The sequence below is a fragment of the Oncorhynchus masou genome, chromosome 12, assembly GCF_036934945.1.
Source record: "Oncorhynchus masou masou isolate Uvic2021 chromosome 12, UVic_Omas_1.1, whole genome shotgun sequence".
Classification (NCBI taxonomy): domain Eukaryota; kingdom Metazoa; phylum Chordata; class Actinopteri; order Salmoniformes; family Salmonidae; genus Oncorhynchus; species Oncorhynchus masou.
The window spans coordinates 46,603,397-46,624,319 of NC_088223.1; the positions used below are offsets into that span (position 1 = coordinate 46,603,397).

Below are 20,923 nucleotides of genomic sequence, written 5' to 3' on the forward strand. Positions count from 1 at the left end.
ACAATATTGATATTGCAGTTTATATAAATACTGTAAATTTACATCAAAACATTTACATATTCATTTACATCCATATCTAATTATCCTCATAAGATGATGCAAACCACAACACAATTTCCTCTTATCGTATTTTCTTGATTCTATAAAATACTGTACATTTCCAGAGAGAAGTACTCGGGACAGCCAGAGTATCTCTCCATAGAGATTGGTCTGAAGCAGGCCCAGCCAGGGCTCTGTCAGCCTGGTACCTTTATGGTCTTTGAGGCTGCGTGTCTCCAGGGCTCCAGCGGAGCCCGTTTCTGACTCCACGTCGTCGACAGACGGCCGCTCAGACACATCTGAGGGCGTGGTCTCGTCTGCTTCCTGATGTTGCCCCGCCCCATAGTAGTTGGAGGCTCCTCCTCCCTGCAGGGCAGCATCCATGGCTGCAGCGTAGCCACAAGACAGGCCACAGTCATCCTCAGAGATGGGAACCTGAGGTATTAAATTCATTTAAATTTCACCCACAGGAGACAACAGACAGAGGCCCAAACTACGGTACTTCTATTTGAGCCCAATGAAACTAATGTCCTACATGATTACAAAACCTAAATGTAACAATATGTATATACAGTATGTACACAATATATGTATTCCTAGCTACTCCAGCACCAGACCCATCAGCACAGTGTGTTGTGAGATTGGCAGAGAACAGCTAGCTGCTCTAGATTCTATTTCTATGGTTTGGACACCACTGTTTGTTTCTAACCTTTGACACGCCAGAGATGATGAGCGTGCTCCGTTTAGTGGGAGTCTTCTTGGACACCTTGCTGGCGTTCTCCGTCAGCTGTCTTATAGCCGTGTCAGCCACCGGGTCCAGCCCATTGGACAGGGGACTATCAGCTAGACACAAACAGTCACAAACACACAGTCACAAAACACTAGTCATAAACAGTTGTTCCTCAATTAAAAGTTGAAGTTATGCCACAGCACATTTGCGGTAAACCGTGGCAGGTCGTGGTAGACAGCGTCACACCATCGCAAGGGGGGAGTTAGAATGCTGATTTGCTTTTGGTTTCTCTCCCTCTCCCTTTTAAACAAAAAGACAAATTAACATGTTTAACAGATTTAACATGTTAAATTCATAAGCACAAATAAGAATAAATGGAGAATGTTTCTATTGTGACAATAAGATGTGGGCAGTAGACAAAAGAAAAACAGAAATAATTCTAAAATAACAAACTGGCTGTAATTACCACAGTGTGGAAAGGGTAATAGTTCTAGTCTATATAAAGTGAGTTTCTTAAGGACTAGAGTCATTCTTTTCTGATGTGAAGAAGAATCTGAATGAAAGAGTACAGGGAGGAAAAACTGACAGGCAAGTCGTCTGTATGAGCCTCATTTATGCACACTGTATTAGGCAATTACACTGAACAAAAATATAAACACATCATGTAAAGTGTTGGTCACATGTTTTTAATGAGATCAAATAAAAGTTCCCAGATATGTTACTAACAAATTTGTTTACACCAGTTAGTGAGCATTTCTACCAAGACAATCCATCCACCTGGACAGGTGTGGCATATCAAGAAACTGATTAAACAGCATTACACAGGTGCACCTTGTACTGGGGCAAATAAAGGTCACTCTACAATGTGCAGTTTTGTTACACAACACATTGCCACAGAGGTCTCAAGTTGAGGGAGCGTGCAGTTGACATGCTGACTGCAGGAATGTCCAACACAGCTGTTACCAGAGAATTTAATGTTCATTTCTCTACCATATGCTGCCTCCAACGTCGTTTTAGAGAATTTGGCAGTACGTTCACTCGGTCCCACAACTGCTGACCACGTGTAAATATACCAGCCCAGGACCTCCACATCCAGCTTCTTCACCTGCGAGATCGTCTGAGACCTGCCACTTGGACAGCTGATGAATCTGTGGGTTTACACAAATCTCTCAGAAATCATCTCAGGGATGCTCATCTGCGTGTTCATCGTCCTCACCATGGTCTAGAGCTGACTGCAGCTTGGCGTCGTAATCAACTTCAGCGGGAAAATGCTCACCTTTGATGGCCACTGGCACGCTGGAGAAGTGTGCTCTTCACGGATGAATACCGGTTTCAACTGTACCGGCCAGATGGTATGACGTCTTGTGGGCGAGCGGTTTGCTGATGGCAACATTGTGAACAGTGCCGCATGGTGGCGGTGGGGTTATGGTATGGGCAGACATAAGCTATGGACATTGAACACAATTGCATTTTATCTATGGCAATTTGAATGCACAGAGATACCGTGACGAGATCCCAAGACCCATTGCCGTGCCATTCATCTGCCACCATCGTCTAATGTTTCAGCATGATAATGTCTCAAGGATTTGTACACAATTCCTGGATGCTGAATTCATGCTCCCAATTCTTCCATGGCCTGAATACTGTGACAACCCTCCCACTCTGCCTGCCGAATTATTTCTCTTTGCTCTTGCTTTCCTTAACAGGATGTCGGTTGGTGGTGCTGGGAGGGTGGTGAGCGACATGGGACACACCTGGGCCCGGGTGTGTCCTGGGATAAATACACATCTTCCCCATTCATTGAGGAGACCCTCTCCATACAGACACACTGATTTTGGTTGTGGCATTTTTGTGACTGTTTTGTTTGTCTGCTTTGGCACCTTTCAACATCCCTCATTATCACATTTATGGATGGAACCACTCACTTACACGACTGATCCACGCCCCTACTTAAAAAAAAGGTATCTTTGACCAACAGCTTAATATCTGTATTCAGATTTGAAGGATGGCGCTAAATACAGGGAAATTCTTGAGGAAAACCTGTTTCAGTCTTCCAGAGATTTGAGACTGGGATGTGGAACCCATCCAACTTGAAGGAACTGGAGCAGTTTTGCCTTGAAGAATGGGCAAAGATCCCAGTGGCCAGATGTGCCAAGCTTATAGAGCCATACCCCAAGAGACTTGCAGCTGTAATTGCTGCAAAAGGTGGCTCTACAAACTATTGACTTTGACATAATATTTTTGTCTTATTTCTTGTTTGGTTCACAATAAAAAATATTTTGCATCTTCAGTGGTAGGCATGTTGTGTAAATAAAATGATACAAACCCACCCCAAAAAAATCAATTTTAATTCCAGGATGTAGGGCAACAAAATAGGGAAAATGCCAAGGGGGGTGAATACTTTCGCAAGCCACTGTAGTAATCAAACATCTCTGGTGCTGCAGCAAGAGCTCATTCGCTGTCATGCTCTGTTGTGGTATAAAAAAAATATATAGATATATTCTGCCTGTCTCCAGTTATGTAAAATGATGCAGAATTGCATGAAATGCATTTATGAAAAGCAATTTTTTCCTCAGACCGCAAATAACATGATAGATTCATGCAGTGCTTTTATTATAATGATATCATTTCACCCCTACCCTTGTCCACAGTGGTCTGTGAATCCACAACCTTCTGGCTACTTTGCTATGTAATGCTTACAAAATGAAGAACAGTTTCTAAAACTGCATATCTAAGGCTCTGGTCTATCAAAGTGTTATCCCATTTATGTTTTAATTATTACACTGACTGTAGGTCTATAACCTCTCACATAGTCTTAATATTAAGTCCTGCAGAATTAAGCATTTCTTGCAGTAAAATAATACACAAATTGTACATTTTCACTCGGGAACAAGAGTGGAGATATATGATTTCTTTCTTTAAGCATTTAAGCTTGAGAGAATGTGAATGCACAGTTAGGGACCGTCTGTGCTGTCTTTATCAGCATCATAAAAGCTGATAGTATTTCAACCACATAATATATGCAAACTGAAATCTCATCAGAAACATGTTGGATCGTTTTCACAGCTTTCTATTTCCTTACCACCGGTCAAAAAATCTTTCACATTTTTGGGGGCTGAGTTATTGCTAATCATCTTTGCACCACGAAAGAAGCAGATATGACAGAAAACTTTACTGATGTCAACTAGATTGAAGCATTAATTTGATCATTTATGACATTCTGGTGAGCAAGGGTTTCTGAAGTCTTCTAGGGAAACATTTAATGACAGAAGAGAAGATGCATGTATCTAATTATAGACAAGTTGACTGACAAATAGCCTACCAAAATGTTGGAAATTCTAAGCAGAAACATATATAAAAAATTAGGCAACAACAAAAAATCCTGCACCCCTTGTCAAGAAATCTTTCTGGCGTCTCTAACTGTAGCCTACAGCACATTTTCTATATTTGAGGGTTAGGGTCGGGTGCGGGCCTCAGATTTTCACATATATCATGTGTTGCAGATGGGTTATTAGCAATTGCGGGTGCGGGTGACCCACGCACCACTACTGCTCACCACAGTATTTATTTAACTCAGGCTGGAGTAGATGTGCTCAAAGATGCACTCTGGTGCCTTGAATGAGCCATAACAGCAAGCGCTGTAATTTAATTATAATTTACATTTTTTTATTTTACCTTTATTTAACCAGGCAAGTCAGTTAAGAACAAATTCTTATTTTCAATGACGGCCTAGGAACAGTGGGTTAACTGCCTGTTCAGGGAACGACAGATTTGTACCTTGTCAGCTCGGGGGTTTGAACTTGCAACCTTCCGGCTACTAGTCCAACGCTCTAACCACTAGGCTACCCTGCCGCCCCAATGCACCATAACGTGACACAACTACTAAATGAGGACACACTGGATGTATCATGTTGAAAAATATTAGAATAAATATCTGTGGAAGTAAGTGTTGAGGAGTGTGGAGCCATTAGCCTGGCCCCAGATCTGTTTGTGATAATAATGACTATAACAATGACCATAGGAGTTGGCAAGACAGCACAAACAGATCTGAGACCAGGCTATGAAACGATGGAGGAACATAACTCACTGCTTAGAGTAGGGCTGGAGCTGGTTCTGCTATGGCAGCCATCAGTGAGGAATATGGTCCCTTTCTCTGTCACCTCCACTTTGGACGGGGACCGCGAGGGAGAGTCACCTGAGTAAATGCAGAGACAGAGGATGTGAGGGTCAACAGAAGCAACAGTGCAGTGGTCACCAACTCGTCGATCTCCAACGCATTCCTTGTCGATTACCAAACATTTTGATAAAAACCCAGATGATAAAGCCTTGCGTTCCTATTTATTTAATTTTTTTCATGCTGTTGGCCGTAGGTGCACTTGATTCAGCAGCCCTAGCACCGGGAAGGCAGTGTTCCCATTTTGAACCATTTCATGTGTCTGAAGGTAGAACTCCACCTACCCGGCAGGCACAGAGAGCAAATTAAGTGCACCTATAGGCCAACCGCTGGCCAAACAGATTTCCTCAAGCCATAGACTGTAAAAAGAAGCCTAAAATGCACAGCAAAGTTGATACTATGAGATTTAAAAACCATGACTAGAGAGCGACTCAACGAATACAGCAAAGAGCTGATGTTTTTATGAGTAGATTTATGATTTAGTTTATTCAGCACTGTTCACATTTTGTTCAACACTTTATAAGCCATAAAATACACATTCTCCCTATTCCATATGTTTAGAGGTTAATGTTGCATTATTAACATTATTAAGTTCTGAGTACTCATTACATTTTGACAGGAAAATGGTCAAATTCACACACCCATCTTTTTGGGTGTCAGGGAAAATGTAAGGAGTAAAAAGTACATTATTTTCTTTAGGAATGTAGTGAAGTAAAAGTATAAAAAGTAAATGTACAGATACCCAAAAAAACGACTTAAGAAGTACTTTAAAGTATTTTTACTTAAGTACTTTACACCACTGCTCTATTGCAGTGGTCAACAACCTTTTCTGAGTCAAGATCACTTTCTGAGTCAAAATGCAAGCCGAGATCTACCGCTCAGAATGTACGCCTATGCAACATTAACCTCTAAACATATGGAATAGGGAGAATGTGTATTTTATGGCTTATAAAGTGTTGAACAAAGTGTTGACAGTTCCCTTGATAAGTATCAAGGGAATATCCCTACTGCCTCTGATCTGGTGGACTCACTATATCATGTCTGAGTGTTGGAGTGTGTCCCTGGCTATTCGTCAATAAAAATAAAAACATACATTTATGCCGTCTGGTTTGCTTCATATATGGAATTTGAAATGGTTTATACCTTTACTTTTGATACTTAAGTACATTTTAGAGATTGCATTTAATTTTGATAGTTAAGTATATTTAAAACCAAATACTTTTAGACTTTTACTCAAGTAGTATTTTACTGGGTGACTTTCACTTTTACTTGAATCACTTTCTATTAAAGGTATCTTTACTTTTACTTAAGTATGACAATTGAGTACTTTTCCACCATTGCAATTGTTACGCCCCTGAAAACAGGGGAGAAATAATCACGAGTGATACGGTGTTGTATTCTCAATTCAACTTTAAGTTCAATCTTTACAAATGTAACACATTACAAAAACAACAGAAAACCCATTATACAATTAACACAGCAAAATATCTTATTAACAACGTACATGTTCATTCACAATCGACATAAAATGGCAGCTAATCTCAGTACGATGCTATTCTTCACTTCAACCGAGCAGGGCTAATGTTACTCTCTTCAAACTTAACTCTAACTTCCTCAAGACGTTACTAAAACACACCTTAAACACTCTTGTCATGTTAGTGAGTTATAACATTTAAATTCCTATTTTTATCATCAATAAAGTACCTGAAAACAGGGGAGAAATAATCACGAGTGATACGGTGTTGTATTCTCAAATCAACTTTAAATTCAATGAGAAAAGACCGATTTTCCCCAGGAATATGGGTGGAGACCAGAGCAATCGATCTCTGGCTCATAGATTAAGAGTATTTCGTAGATCACAGATTAACACTTTTAGGCACCACAAAATAAAGTAATCAATATAACGTTTACACATTACTCTCACAATTCGTACCATTTGACAGATTTGAACTTTAACACAATTATATGAATGTTATCAATCTGTATCAACTAATACTGAATGCATCTTTTTAACCTGAGATGTTTTAAGATCCTCACATACTTACTAATACTTTTTAATGTATAACAGGCTATGAATATTTCCTTTAACCTGTCACACAATAGAGTATAGTAAAATGAAGGAGTGGCATGCAGGGTGCAGGGTTGCAATCCTCTTTTTTTCATAGAATCAGTACTATCAAGTAATCAATATCATATTTGTCATTATGATTAGCTGCAGTCCACTCTCCGGCCCCTCCATATGCGAACTCACCCAGACCTACTGTACCTAGTTTTCCCGGTCTGGGTCGTGACTGTATGGTGGTAACGGTGGTGACGATGGTGCCGTCTGGCATGATGGTCCGGTCCACATCCACCTTCTTGGTCGGGGTGATGGAGGTGCGGAGGGGCGTGGTGTAGTGAGCTCCAAGGGGGTCCACTATCTCCAGGTACACCAGCTACAGGTGGAGAGGGACCCAGATTACCATTAATGTTATGAACTGTGTTGGAAGTATTGTTATGTACTATGTTTTACCCTCTAGGATTATCATGTGGAGTACTCCACAATACATTGATATGATAAGAGAGAACAGTCTCCATTCAAATCAATGTTCTGTAATTGTATTTCTATGTCATCTATATTGTAACACACCAACTAATTATCTATACACTTTGGAACAGCATTCCACCTATCACATGCCATTCACCTCAAAGGTGACCGTAGCATTGGGTGCCAGGCCGTGCCCTGGACTGACTGACAGCACATGCTGACCAGTAGGAGCTCTGCGGGTGAGGTCCAAGGGTAGCGAGGCAAAGCCAGACAAGAATTCTGCCAAAAGAGAAAGACTAAGCATAGAAATACAGAGAAGACAACATCACAGTGTTTTGCTTACTTAGAGTATAACATGACATTTGAAAAATGGTTTGAATATAGTCTTTATAGTATTGGAAATCCCAAACTAGGGCAACAGCCCTACTTCTGGGAATCACAAAGGATTCTCTTGGACAAATCTCCCAACTAATCAAAAGTTTGGGCACAAATTTTGGATTATAATGCAGGCATGAATTGTGCTCATGGGGTACATGCAATGCCGTCGGGGGTACGCCAAATAAAAATGTGATTCACATGAGATTTTTTTTTATTTTTAAACAGGGCTATACATTTGGGTGAGTTTTTTCTCTCGCCTGAATAGCCTAGTTTCACTGCCAAAATACAATTAAACCATCCAGTGCTCAGCGAAACAACAACACAATGTCAAATACAGGTAGCCGAGTCAAATATTTAACATCCAATCACATTAACCGTTACTCTCTCGCGGGAAACCTTTACTCTTTCACAGACATTTAGAAACAAAACATGCCAATTTGAAGACAAAAAACACAGAAGTTTTTTGAGCGAGAATTAAGACTGTCACACCCTGATCTGTTTCACCTGTCCTTGTGATTGTCTCCACCCCCTCCAGGTGTTGCCTATAATCCCCGGTGTATATATCCCTGTCTCTCTGTGCCAGTTTGCCTTGTTTGCTAAGTCAACCAGCGGTTTTCCTTGCTCCTATTTTTTCCCCCAGGCTCTTTTGGTTCTCGTCCTCCTGGTTTTGACCCTTGCCTGTCCTGACTCTGAACCCACCTGCCTGACCACTCTGCCTGTTCTGTCTTCAAGCCTGCCTATCCCCTTGTACTGTTTGGACTCGGATCTGGTTATTGAACTCTTGCCTGTCCCCGACCTACCCCTTAGATTAATAAATATCGGAGCTCAACCATCTGCTTCCTGTGTCTGCATTTGGGTCTCGCCTTGTGTCCTTATAAAGACGCAACAGATGCCATTAATAAGAAGGGTCTAGAAGAAGCGTCATATATGGTGAGCTACCGAGTGGCTAGGACAGGCAAGCCCCATACTATTGTGGGGGACTTAATTCTCCCTGCTGCCGCGGATATGGTTGGGACAATGCTATTATCATACCACACCGTTTCACGACGCATCAGTGACATGGCAGGAGATGTTTTGAAACAATTACTGCTTCACATACAACCCAGTGAATTCTATGCGTGACAGCTGGATGAGTCAACAGACGTGGCAGGCCTGGCACAGCTCCTGGTATATGTCCGTATCCAGTGGTTTGCAGAAGAGGAAGACATCTTCTGCAAACCACTGGAAACCAGGCCAACAGGAGAGGGTATTTTTTAAATACTGGACAGCTTTGTGACATCAAATGGACTTTGGTGGTCAAAATGTGTTGGTATCTGTACAGACGGTACAAAAGCCTGCATGCAAGCAGTTGCTCCCGACGCTACTGCACACTGCAGCAACCAATCCCTTAGGGAATGCCTGACAGCTTGAAAGATGTTTTGGACACTACAGTAAAAATGGTTAACTTTGTTAAAGCAAGGCCCCTGAACTCTTGTGTATTTTCTGCATTATACAATGATATGGGCAGTGACCATGTAATGCTTTTACAACATACAGATGTGCGCTGGTTATCAAGGGGCAAAGTATTGACATGTTTTTTGGAATTGAGAGACGAGATTAAAGTTTTCACTGACCATCATTTTTCACTTGTCTGACCACTTGCATGATGACAAGTTTCTCACACAACTGGCCTATCAGGGTGATGTTTTTTCCTGCCTGAATGATCTGAAGCTAGGATTACAGGGACTCTCCGAAACTATATTTAATGTGTGGAACAGAATTGAGGCTATGATTAAGAAGTTGGAGCACTTATCTGTCTGCATTAACAAGGACAACACACAGGTCTTTCCATCATTGTATATATTTTTTGTGTGCAAATGAACTCAAGCTTACGGACAATGTCAAATGTGATATAGCGAAGCACCTGAGTGAGTTGGGTGCGCAATTACGCAGCTACTTTCCCGAAACAGATGACACAAACAACTGGATTCCTTAACCCTTTCATGCCCTGCCTCCAGTCGACTTACCGATATCTGAACAAGAGAGCCTCATCAAAATTGCAAAAGGGGTTCTGTGAAAATTTAATTTAATCAAAAGCTACTGTCAGATTTCTGGATTGGGCTGCGCTCAAGGTGTCCTGCCTTGGCAAATTGCACTGTTAAGACACTGATGCCCTTTGCAACCACGTACCTATGTGATGGTGGATTCTCGGCCCTCACTAGCATGAAAACGAAATACAGGCACAGACTGTGTGTGGAAAAGGATTTAAGACAGACTCTCTCCAATACAACCCAACACTGCAGAGTGCTGTGCATCCTTTCAAGCACACCCTTCTCATTAACCTGTGGTGAGTTATTCACAATTTACGAAAGCAGATAGGCAATTTCTCATTAATCTATGACCTTTAATAATAAGTATCTAATTGAGAGGAGCCTTACGTTCCCCCTTGGTGGTCTTCTCCAGCATTCTCACTCTCAGCTCTTTGGTTTCTGGAGCCAGATCCCTGCAGAACACAATCACAGATAATCAAAGATTGTATGTTAGACTCACAGTAGGCATAACAGTGTCAAACAATGAGTGCATGCTATTTAGAGTTTTCACTTGATGGTAAAATCATTGTTGAACTATTATTGTAGTTTATTTCTGTTGTAAAAGATCAATAATTCATATCTATAATTGGGTCGTATGTGTGTGACTGCCAGCGGCTGGCTGGGCTATAGCTAGCAGTCTTACAGTGAGATGTCCTCACTCCAGTCCAGTGAGGTGTCAGGGCTGGGGGTTGCAGGCAGGAAGCAGGTCCTCCTTTCTGTTGATGGCTGGTCCAGGCTCACGGTACAGCACAGCTCCCCTGAACTGCATGACTTGGCTACACACACACACACACACACACACACACACACACACACACACACACACACACACACACACACAGTAATCGACTCTGGTTTTTGGGAGAAGAAGGTGGGTTGTGGCTGATGTGATATAGCTGACCTGCTCTGAGGCAGGTTCCCCTGAGCTGGCGAAGCAGGAGCCTTCGTATGGGGGGTAAACTCTGGGACGGGGGGGTCAGACCAGTCGGGGTTAGGCCTGTTGCCCTGGGGAACTGGATGTCATAAAGAGAGAAATGGAATTAAAGACCAGAGAGTGAAATCACTAGAACATAAAACATTTAGTTATAGCTCTTGGTTCATCCTATCGGGAAGGTTTTACCAGTGGTAATTGTAATTATACTGCATGTTTCGCATGTTGGTTTTTCCCATGCCTACTAGCCGCAGTTGACTATATTGGGTGTGTTTCAATGAGACACACTATTCCGTATGCAGAAGCATCAATTCAGTGATGTGAGCTCTGGCTGCTTTTGATTTCTGCCCCAGTTTTGATGCTTCTAGTCTGATGTAGCAGGCTAAAAACAACTCTAATGGAAGGAAAACACTTGCAGCGTAGTTGTAGTGCAATGGTCTTACCGTAGTGCTGGACACACAGGCCCTGAGGTTGAGGATCATGGCTGGCTGTGTGCTGAACAGAGTATCCTTCACCAGCTCCCGAATCATGTCCGGGTCTATCTCTGCATCACTCTCCTGAGCACAAAACACCACTAAAGTAAGCTACCTGCCACCAAGAAGTACACCAAACAGACTAAAATAGATTAGATAGTAAACAGATTAGGTGTATGGTGACCTGGACTGAAAAACACTCTGGGCCCCACACTGAAAAAAAAGGTGCTATCTAGAACCTAAAAGGGTTCTTTGGCTGTCCCCATAGGAGAACCTTTTGAATAACCCTTTTTGGTTCCCGGTAGAACCCTTTTGCTTTTGGGTTCCATGTAGAACCTTTTCCATAGAGGGTTCCAATGACTGTTTCTCACCTCTCTCTGGATCCTGCGTGGGGCCACGGTGAGGGAGATCGGCTGCTGGGAGAAAGTCCAGGACACCAGCAGACCCTCTTCTTCTACTTCCTCCAGACGCACCACCAACTGATTGGGGGGAGAGGGGGACAGGCATGTTACAGGCAGTTGCAAGCTGGTTTAAAGGGATAGTTCACCCAAATTACAAAATGACAAATTGCTTTCTTTACACTGAAAGCAGTCTATGGATAAGGTATGACAGCAATCCCTGCTTTGGTTGTGTTTACTTGGCCACTAACATTTTAGCATTTGTGGCACAACTCCAATGCAAGTCAATTGCATCTCTATTAGCATTTTGTCACTTCATGTCCAAACCATCTTAAAGTAACTTTATTAAGTTACACAATAAATATTTGGATACTTTAGGATGATTTGGACATGAAGCGCAAAAGGTGCAAATTGACCTGTATTGGATTATAGCCACAAATGCTAAAAAGTTAGCATTTTAAACAGTGGCCAGGTAAACAAATCCAAAGCATGGATTGCTTTCATACCTTGTCCATAGACTGCTTACAGTGTAAGGAAAGCAATGTAATTTTGTAATTTTAGTGAACTATCCCTACTTAGTATAGCTCAACTCAATGGAATAGTCATGAAGCGTGGGAGAGTTCATTTTAATGAAAGTGATTTTACATACGCATACATAAGCCTATGAGGTTTCATCCAACGCAGGTACAACATTCCATTTGAGGGCAATTCAATGAAGTGAAAGCTCAACAGGGTTAACTTTTTTTTGAGAGGCACACACATGCAAACTTACAAATGCAAAACCATGGTGATGTGTCATACCTGGGCCAGCATTGGCTTTATGGTGATCTGGTAGGTATCCATGGAAACAGCTGCAGGTGACTGCTGGGTGACAGTCACAGGGAACGTTACAGTGTCAACCGCACACTTACACTGTAAGACCTGGAGCAGGGAGAGGGAAGAGACCACCATTAGAATCTATAATGTACTAGAAGAAATGGATCTATGAGAAGTCTTGTCTTGATAAAAAAATAACACATCATGGGTTCTATATCATGTTAACCTCTAGAAAAGGCATGCATGTTTAGTTGATACTCACCATAGTGGTAGGTGATTGGTCTGTGCAGGTCACACTATCTACAATAGCAGAGGCAGGGAGCTGGAGACTGTTGTCAAAGGTGATCTGGATGGAGCTCTGAGGAAGAGAGAGCAAAAAGCAAAAACATCAGACATTGTACATCAGTCTAATCTAGAGGGCTTAAACACACAAGGAGGAAGTATTTAAGCAGATTTTTGTAGCAAAGATACAGATTATAATAGAGTTGGCCTTGCATGGCCTTGCCTGCTCAGGCTTAAACTCCAACAGCTGCTAAGAGACCTCACTATGACTTGACTTCATTGAAATGCAAATACATCAGATTCTGAGCTTTTCCTGCAGTGAAAAGTACCTCTAGTAACACTCCTCTTGAAACAAATTGCATATGCTTCCCATCAATTAAACAATTCCCAGCACTTCATACCACCTGATACAGAGAGATACAATGCCTATGCAAAGCATGTGGCTGACACAAATCCATTGCTTGTATGTGAAAAATGCAAATGCTTCCTTGCAATACCAACAGAATATATTTATTGTAAGGATAGGGACACATTCTCTGTCATAGTACATTAGTTCAAGACCCATGACTTCATGTCCCCATTGAATCCATTCTGTGGCATAATACTACACAGGTTCTCCCATACGTCTGTCTGCTACCACCATCTGTTCCATGTGAGAATGACAGAGCAAAGACTCCAGTCACTTCAGTAAAAAGGAAAATACAGTTAGATTCTCTGTGCTGTTGGCAAGTGCATAGGAATTGGCAAGGAGATGAAACATATGCTCTGAATGCTCCAGTAGCCCGGCTGCCATGGCACGCTCATTGAAAAGGCTTATTTTAATGAACTGCCATGATACATTCACATGTTAATTTCCCTGTTGTGTTGTGGGCAGGGCCAGTGCCATCATCACAGACCAGGTGCACGTGGTTGACAGCAGCATCCTAGTCTCTGGTCTCCATGATGAAAACCAAATCCCACAGTCGGAGAGTTGTCAGTTTGTGTTGATCAAATTCTGCTAGATATTTTGCCAATTGGTAATACATAACCCAGTCAACTAGATTCAGAGCAGAGGTCTGATATTTCAATTTTTTATTTATTTAACCTTTATTTAATTAGGCAAGTCAGTTAAGAACACATTCTTATTTCAAATGATGGCCTACCAGGGAACAATGGGTTAACTGCCTTGTTTAGGGGCAGAATGACAGATTTTTACCCTGTAAGCTCAAATATTCGATCCAGCAACCTTTTGGTCACTGTGCTACCTGCCGCCCCCCCAATATGACTTGAGATTGGAGACCCTTTTGTGAATCTCTGTGTACCGGTGACAGAAGATTAGAAGTTAAGTTTCAATGGGTAGCTTTAACTGTCTCAGGAGGAGAGAGCTGGGAGGGGGAAACAAATCCCCTATTGTCAGAGCATGTGTTGCTCATTGTCTTACTGAAATCGCCATCAAATGGAACTGCAGGGAAGCAAGAGGTGGCTGGTGTGACGCGGCCAGATTGTGTGTATGTCTGTGTGTGTGTGTGTAAGTACACATGTGCTTGTGTGCATGTTTGTGCATGTGTGGTGAGAGAGGTTCATTGTGCCAACCAAAATGGCTGGAGACAAAAATAGATGCAGCATGAGGTGCAAGCATTTCGCTACACTCGCATTAACATCTGCTAACCATGTGTATGTGACAAATAAAAAATGTGATTTGGAAGGGAGAAACAAGGTACTGTCAGCTCAATCATTCTAACCTACTGTGTACCTCAGGTTTTGCCTGGCTACATTTCTCTTGCCAAATGCCCAGCCACTCCCCCCAAATGTTTCTTCTCCGATTTAAGTCTGGATGTGATACTCTTCCCAACCCCTTCTAAAATGTGAACACATTCTAGACTGTCTGACTGGTCACAGAAACCGATGGGTTGGGCCAGAGCAGGCCTACTTGATGACTTTATCAACATGCGTGGAAGTTAAGCAAACAACAATGGCGGCGGCTACTGGAGAAAAAATGTGTTGCTATCGAAGCAGTTTTACAAAGACTGGAGGAGATACATGCTCTGAAAGAAGAACAGTTTTCAGTGTTGAAGACCTTCCTTCGAGGAGAAGACAGGGTTTGGGAAGAATTTAATTTTCCAGCAGCCCCTGCTAGTACTCAAAGAAATGGGTTGTCAAAGGCCCATAATCATTGGCATTTTCCCATTTGATCGCACTGATGGAGGACCAGGTAAATGAAGCTGAAAAAATAAAATAATAATTGGGGTCAAGGCAATGACACTGACTAAGGGCTGGGAATGGCCAGGGACATAGAAACTAAAGGCCACGAGAAACTTTGTCAAAAATAATGTCACTGATTGGCCTATAGGTGGCGCAGTTTCAAGCAGTCTCACTTAAACCCTCATATCCGCCACCTCAATGACCAACAAAATTTAAACTTTGTATGTAGGTGTCTTTCCTCATGCTGAACAAATTTGCATGAGGACCCATAAGGTCCATCAGGATAGATTTTGCTTTTTGAAAACCTTTGAAAAACGTCCAAAAGTTTGGGCTCAATTAATTAAAAATGTCCTTGTTTTGAAAGAAAATATATTTTTTGTCCATTAAAATAACATCACATTGGTAAAAAATGACAGTGTAGACATTGTTAACGTTGTAAATGACTATTGTAGCTGGAAACAGATGATTTGTTATGGAATATCTACATAGGCGTACAGAGGCCCATTATCAGCAACCATCACTCCTGTGTTCCAAGTACACATTGTGTTAGCCAATCCACGTTCATCATTTAAAAGGCTAATTGATCATTAGAAAATCATTTTGCAATTATGTTAGCAGAGCTATAAACTGTTGTTCTGATTAAACAAGGAAAAAAATGGCCTTCTTTAGACTAGTTGAGTATCTGGAGCATCAGCATTTGTGGGTTTGATTACAGGCTCAAAATGGCCAGAAGCAAAGTACTTTCTTCTGAAACTCGTCAGTCTATTCTAGTTCTGAGAAATGAAGGCTATTCCATGCGAGAAATTGCCAATAAACTGAAGATCTCGTACAACGCTGTGTATTTAAGGGCCTCCCTTCACAGAACAGTGCAAACTGGCTCTAACCAGAATAGAAAAAGGAGTGGGAGGCCCTGGTGCAAAACTGAGCAAGAGGATAAGTATATTAGAGTGTCTCGTTTTAGAAAGACGCCACAGAAGTCCTCAACTGGCAGCTTCATTAAATAGTACCCGCAAAACATCAGTCTCAATGTCAACAGTGAAGAGGCGACTCCGGGATGCTGGCCTTCTAGGCAGAGTTGTAAAGAAAAAGCCATCCCAGACTGGCCAATAAACATAAAATATTAAGATAGGCAAAAGAACAGACACTGGACAGAGGAACTCTGCCTAGAATGCCAGCATCCCGGAGTCACCTTTTCACTGTTGATGTTGAGACTGGTGTTTTGCGGGTACTACTTCATGAAGCTGAAAGACATATGGGAGTCCCTAAAGAGTTTGAGAAAATAACGTTGATGCATTCAATGCATTCAAAGACCCACCAGTAGATGGGTGGAATGTTATTCATATTTTTTATTATTATTAATCATTATTTCAAAAAGCCCTATAATTAATAAACATTACTTCTAAAAACCCGCCGAAAATCTGGTGTTTCTAAGTCAAAGGGTTTTGTTATATTTCAGTCTTCTGTGATGTATATTAAGTGTAATATTTGGATGTAATTTATTTCTATATCTAACATGGTGCATGGTCTTCCTTTTTTAAGCCCATAACCATGTGTGAGGTGTCAACTTTTGTTTCAACATAGTTTTGTTTAAGACTTCCAAGGAACACTGTGTGACCCTGATTTGCCAACTGCTGTAAAATGTATACTTAGTTTGAGAAAAGCTAAGCAATTGGTCAAAAGATGCCGGAGTAAAAAAATAAAAAAAAAGTATTCTGATTTTACGTGTCCATTTAAGCTACTGTAAATCCACTGCACAGTGGCCTGTCAAGTTTGTCATCGCTATCATGGACGTCCCTGGACGTATTGATGTTTCAAAAAACAAGGAAACTATTAACAACTCATTCTTTGCATGTGTAACACTAATGCTCAAAGATCATCTGCAATCATCTTATTCTCATGAAACATGTCAGATTCTCTCCAGATTTTGTATTTAGACTCATTACAACAGTTTTTAATGTCTTCAATAGATGCTGCATTCAAATATGGTCACACCGGACCTATAGATGCTTGTTAGCACATATGCTAATGCAGAAAATACTTAAAAATCTTCTCATGAACCAAAAGTCACATTGTCTCCAGATGTTGTATTCAAAAAGTATTCAAAAAGTGATGAGCGGTGCCTGGTTTTCTCCAGACGTGACGCTTGTCATTCAGGCCAAAGAGTTCAATCTTGGTTTCATTAGACCAGAGAATCCTTTTTCTCATGGTCTGATAGTCCATCAGGTGCCTTTTGTTTATTCATTCAATATTTTATACTTTCACATTTATTTATTTGAGCTGGTCAGTGTGTGTAGGTAATCATGTCTAATGCAGTTTTTTTTAAATCATCACTTAGTAGAACTGCATAAGTGTTGCTCTCCAACACTTATGCAGAGGACCTTATGCAGGTCCTCTCTTTCTGGAAGACCAAGTTTTGAAATCAGTGAAATTAGAGTATGATAGCTAAGGAGATGGAGAAAACCCCTGTCTTCAGATTACATCTTCAATCTAAGGGCAACCATGGCATCTGTGACAGGGAGAGGAGTCCATCCATGATGTATACGTGTAAGACAGCTACATTTTTAGACATTACACATTTCTAATTTTGACAAAGTTGTTTTCATTTCAAGTTAGTGTACTGTTAGCTAGCTAACTAACGTTATATGTCTGATCTTACCATTTGTATCTCAGAGCCATTTGCTTTGCTAGTTATAGCCTAATGTCAGCTAGTTAACATTGAACCTGGTTGGTTAGCTACCTGTAGATAAATGCAGGGTAGTATTGTCATGAGTTAGGATTATGGTTCATTGTTTACCTAGATTGATAGCTACATGTCTTAACAAAAGAGTAACCATTTAAATAGAATATCACTGTGACAACTGTTGATAGACGTAGCTGGTAAATTCGCTCTGGCTATCTACGCCGATCTCAGAGCACTCTTGTTTGAGTGTGCCAGAGCGCAGAATAACTGACGAATTTACAAATGCTCAACACCCGTTGAATATGGACGTTGTCAGTCAACGTCAGTCAACGTTGGCAAAAAAGTGTAAATTGTTGCCAGCAGCACAGTTGCACTCACCAATGCTCTGGATAACATAAAAACAGCCTAAACATCTCTGCTAGGGCGAGTAAAATGGTCAGTGAATGGTTCTCTTATGCTAGCCAGTTAGCTTGAGTGCCTGACTATTGTTGTTAGGACAGAACAGAACACTCAATCAACCCTTAAAGAGAAGGGTGGTGCTAAAGATTAAGAGGGTGTGAACAATGCTGAATGGGTGTAGACAAAGAATAGCTCTCCACTAGGTACCAAAACACTCAAAGGCCATTTTCTCAAAAGTGAAGTTACAAGTTTATCAACTTTCAAAGCAGGATTACTTTCCCGTTGTTCCTCAACTGCAGTGTATGGCATACCATTGTGTAGCTCTGTGTCTCTGCTTTTATTCAATATAAAAATAAAAAACATTTCACATATGCATCTGTTGGTCACAGATACCTTAATAAAAGGTAGGGGCGTGGATCAGAAAACCAGTCAGTATCTGGTGTGACCACCATTTTCCTCATGCAACGCGACACATCTCCTTCGCATAGAGTTGATCAGGATGATTATTGTGGCCTGTGGTATACACTGACTGAACCACCCGATTCATCAATACATACATAGATGATGTGATACCAATGGTGTCTTTCAAAACTTACTGAATTAAAAACCTTAGATTGATTGCAGCCTTGTCAGGAAACTGAAGGAGAGATTGCAAGACACATGTATAGGGATAAAGTGGAGGAGGAATTCAGCGGGTATGACACGAGGCGCGTGTGGCTTCTAAAGATCACGGATTACAAAAAGAAAACCAGTCACGTTGCATCCTACCGGACGAGCTAAACACCTTTTGTTTTCACGCTTCCAGCGTAAAAACTCTGAGCTGCAGAGGAGAGCCCCATAGGATAACAACGGCTACGTGCTTATGGTCTCCACAGAGGACATTATGTGGGGAGAACAAGTATTTGATAACCTGCTAAATCGGCAGTGTTTTCGAACATTTTCAATCTCAGGCCGTTATCCTCACCTACTTCATGATGTCCACCATCATCTCCGTGCCCAAGAAAGGTAAAGTTACTGAACTGAATTGACTACCGACCCATAGCACTCCCTTCATCATGCAGTGCTTTGAGAGGTTAGTAAAAGACCACATCACCTCTTCCCTCCCCAACACACTCAACCCTCTCCAATTTGCTTACCACACCAACATATCCACGATGCAATTGCACTGCCCTCACCCACCTGGACAAAATGAATGCATATGTGAGGACGTTGTTTGATTACAGCTCAGCCTTCAATACCATAGTGCCCTCTAAGCTAACAACAAAGTTCACTGCCCTGGAACTGAACTCCTCCCTATGCCACTAAGTCCTGGACTTCCTGATGGGTCATCCCCAGGTGGTGATGGTAGGCAACATTACCTCCTCAACACTGATCCTCAACACGGGGACCCCACAAGGGTGCGTCTTGGTGAAGAAGGCCCAACAGCGACTCCTCAACCTCAGGAATCTGTAGAAATTTGGCCTGTCACTGAGAGCCGACAGTGTTCTACAGGAGCACCATCATGTCAGCCTGGTACGGCAACTCCATCGCTGCTGACCGCAAGGCTCTACAGAGGGTGGTACGCTCAGCCGAACGCAACATTTGGTGCACACCACCTGCCCTTCAGGACACCGACATCACTAGTGTCACAGGAAGGCCAAAAAGAGCATTAAGTACCTCAGCCCCCGAGCCACAGCCTGTTCTCCTCGCTTCCATCACTCAGACGCATACAGTATATGAGCATCATAAATAAATAATAAAAGGTAAACATTTTTTTTACAAAAATCATGGCAAAAACTGTCAGACTGGCCAATATAACTCACCAGCAGAATAACTCAGTTTGAGTCATGAGGCCCTGGCATATGGAGTGCTTACTCAAACTGGTCTGTAGTTGTTGACATCGGAGGGATCCCCCATTGCTACGCGGTTTGCAGTGAAGGATTTTGATGAGACAGTGACTCGACCCTCCAGTTTATATAAAACTTTGCATAGCTCTCGGATTTCACTTTGCCTTCAATAATAGCTTTGACCATATCATTTCAATAAATCAAAAACATGGCATGAAACATTTACCCTCACCATGAGGTTAAGCTAGTTTAGAGCAGCATCTACTGTACTTTCACCCCTCTATTATCAATCACTTTGAATCCCAACACTGTGCTCAAAAAAAAACATTGAAAAGGTCAATACTATCATCCTCAGTCATTTGTGTAATACAATGAGACTACATTCATATATCCTGAGTCATTACAATGAAACTTTTCTTATTTAAATCGTCTAAAATCCATTCTTTACTGCACCTGATGCTATATGGTTGAACAACCGAGTCGTTAAAGATTGGCTTACTCCTCATGTGGGAGAAGTGACAGTCACAGTTACAGCTTTGTTCTTCAGAGAGTGAGAGTCTCTACAGGGGGAATTTATAGAGCGAGATCCTTCCTGAGGATGTCCAGGGTGTCACTTTGTGTTTGCGTCACTGTCCTAAGGCCCACGAGTCTCTGGGTAACTACAGTGCCTTCAGAAAGTATTCACACCCTGTGACGGTTCTCATTTCCGTCACCATCTATTTGAGATTTTCACGAATTACAAGTTACTATTTATTTGTTTATTGAGCACCGGTGTGTAATGTGCAACAAAGTGCCATATGAGCGAGGTGTTGGGAGCCGGGGGAAGACAAAACAGTGGGCACACAGCAAGCTGTAACATAAACAAACAAACACCACATTTTAGTAATCTCTGGTTCATTGTTAAAATGATCCCCTTATATTGTTAAGAGTCGCTATGTTGTGCTCTTTCTGTATTTGAATGTCTGTTAGCTAACTGCATTTGTTTTCAGAACCTGAGCCGTGTACTTAGCCTGATGTGCA

General features: G+C 41.7%; 1 protein-coding gene across 2 annotated transcripts in view; it reads right to left on the minus strand.

The window, feature by feature from the left end:
• Positions 1-20,923, minus strand: part of c2cd2l (c2cd2 like) — a 42,987-nt gene that overhangs the window by 4,558 nt on the left and 17,506 nt on the right. The window contains exons 3-14 of one of the 2 annotated variants that reach the window (XM_064980766.1): positions 12,798-12,893; positions 12,521-12,640; positions 11,693-11,800; positions 11,292-11,405; positions 10,819-10,930; positions 10,561-10,693; positions 10,266-10,330; positions 7,628-7,749; positions 7,210-7,378; positions 4,857-4,964; positions 749-882; positions 249-474 (exon numbers count right to left, since the gene is read on the minus strand). In XM_064980766.1, the coding sequence (XP_064836838.1) occupies positions 249-474; positions 749-882; positions 4,857-4,964; positions 7,210-7,378; positions 7,628-7,749; positions 10,266-10,330; positions 10,561-10,693; positions 10,819-10,930; positions 11,292-11,405; positions 11,693-11,800; positions 12,521-12,640; positions 12,798-12,893 (1,507 nt within the window). Of the gene's footprint in view, positions 1-248; positions 475-748; positions 883-4,856; positions 4,965-7,194; positions 7,379-7,627; positions 7,750-10,265; positions 10,331-10,560; positions 10,694-10,818; positions 10,931-11,291; positions 11,406-11,692; positions 11,801-12,520; positions 12,641-12,797; positions 12,894-20,923 lie in introns of both variants that reach the window. The other variant, XM_064980765.1, reaches the window with a different exon arrangement.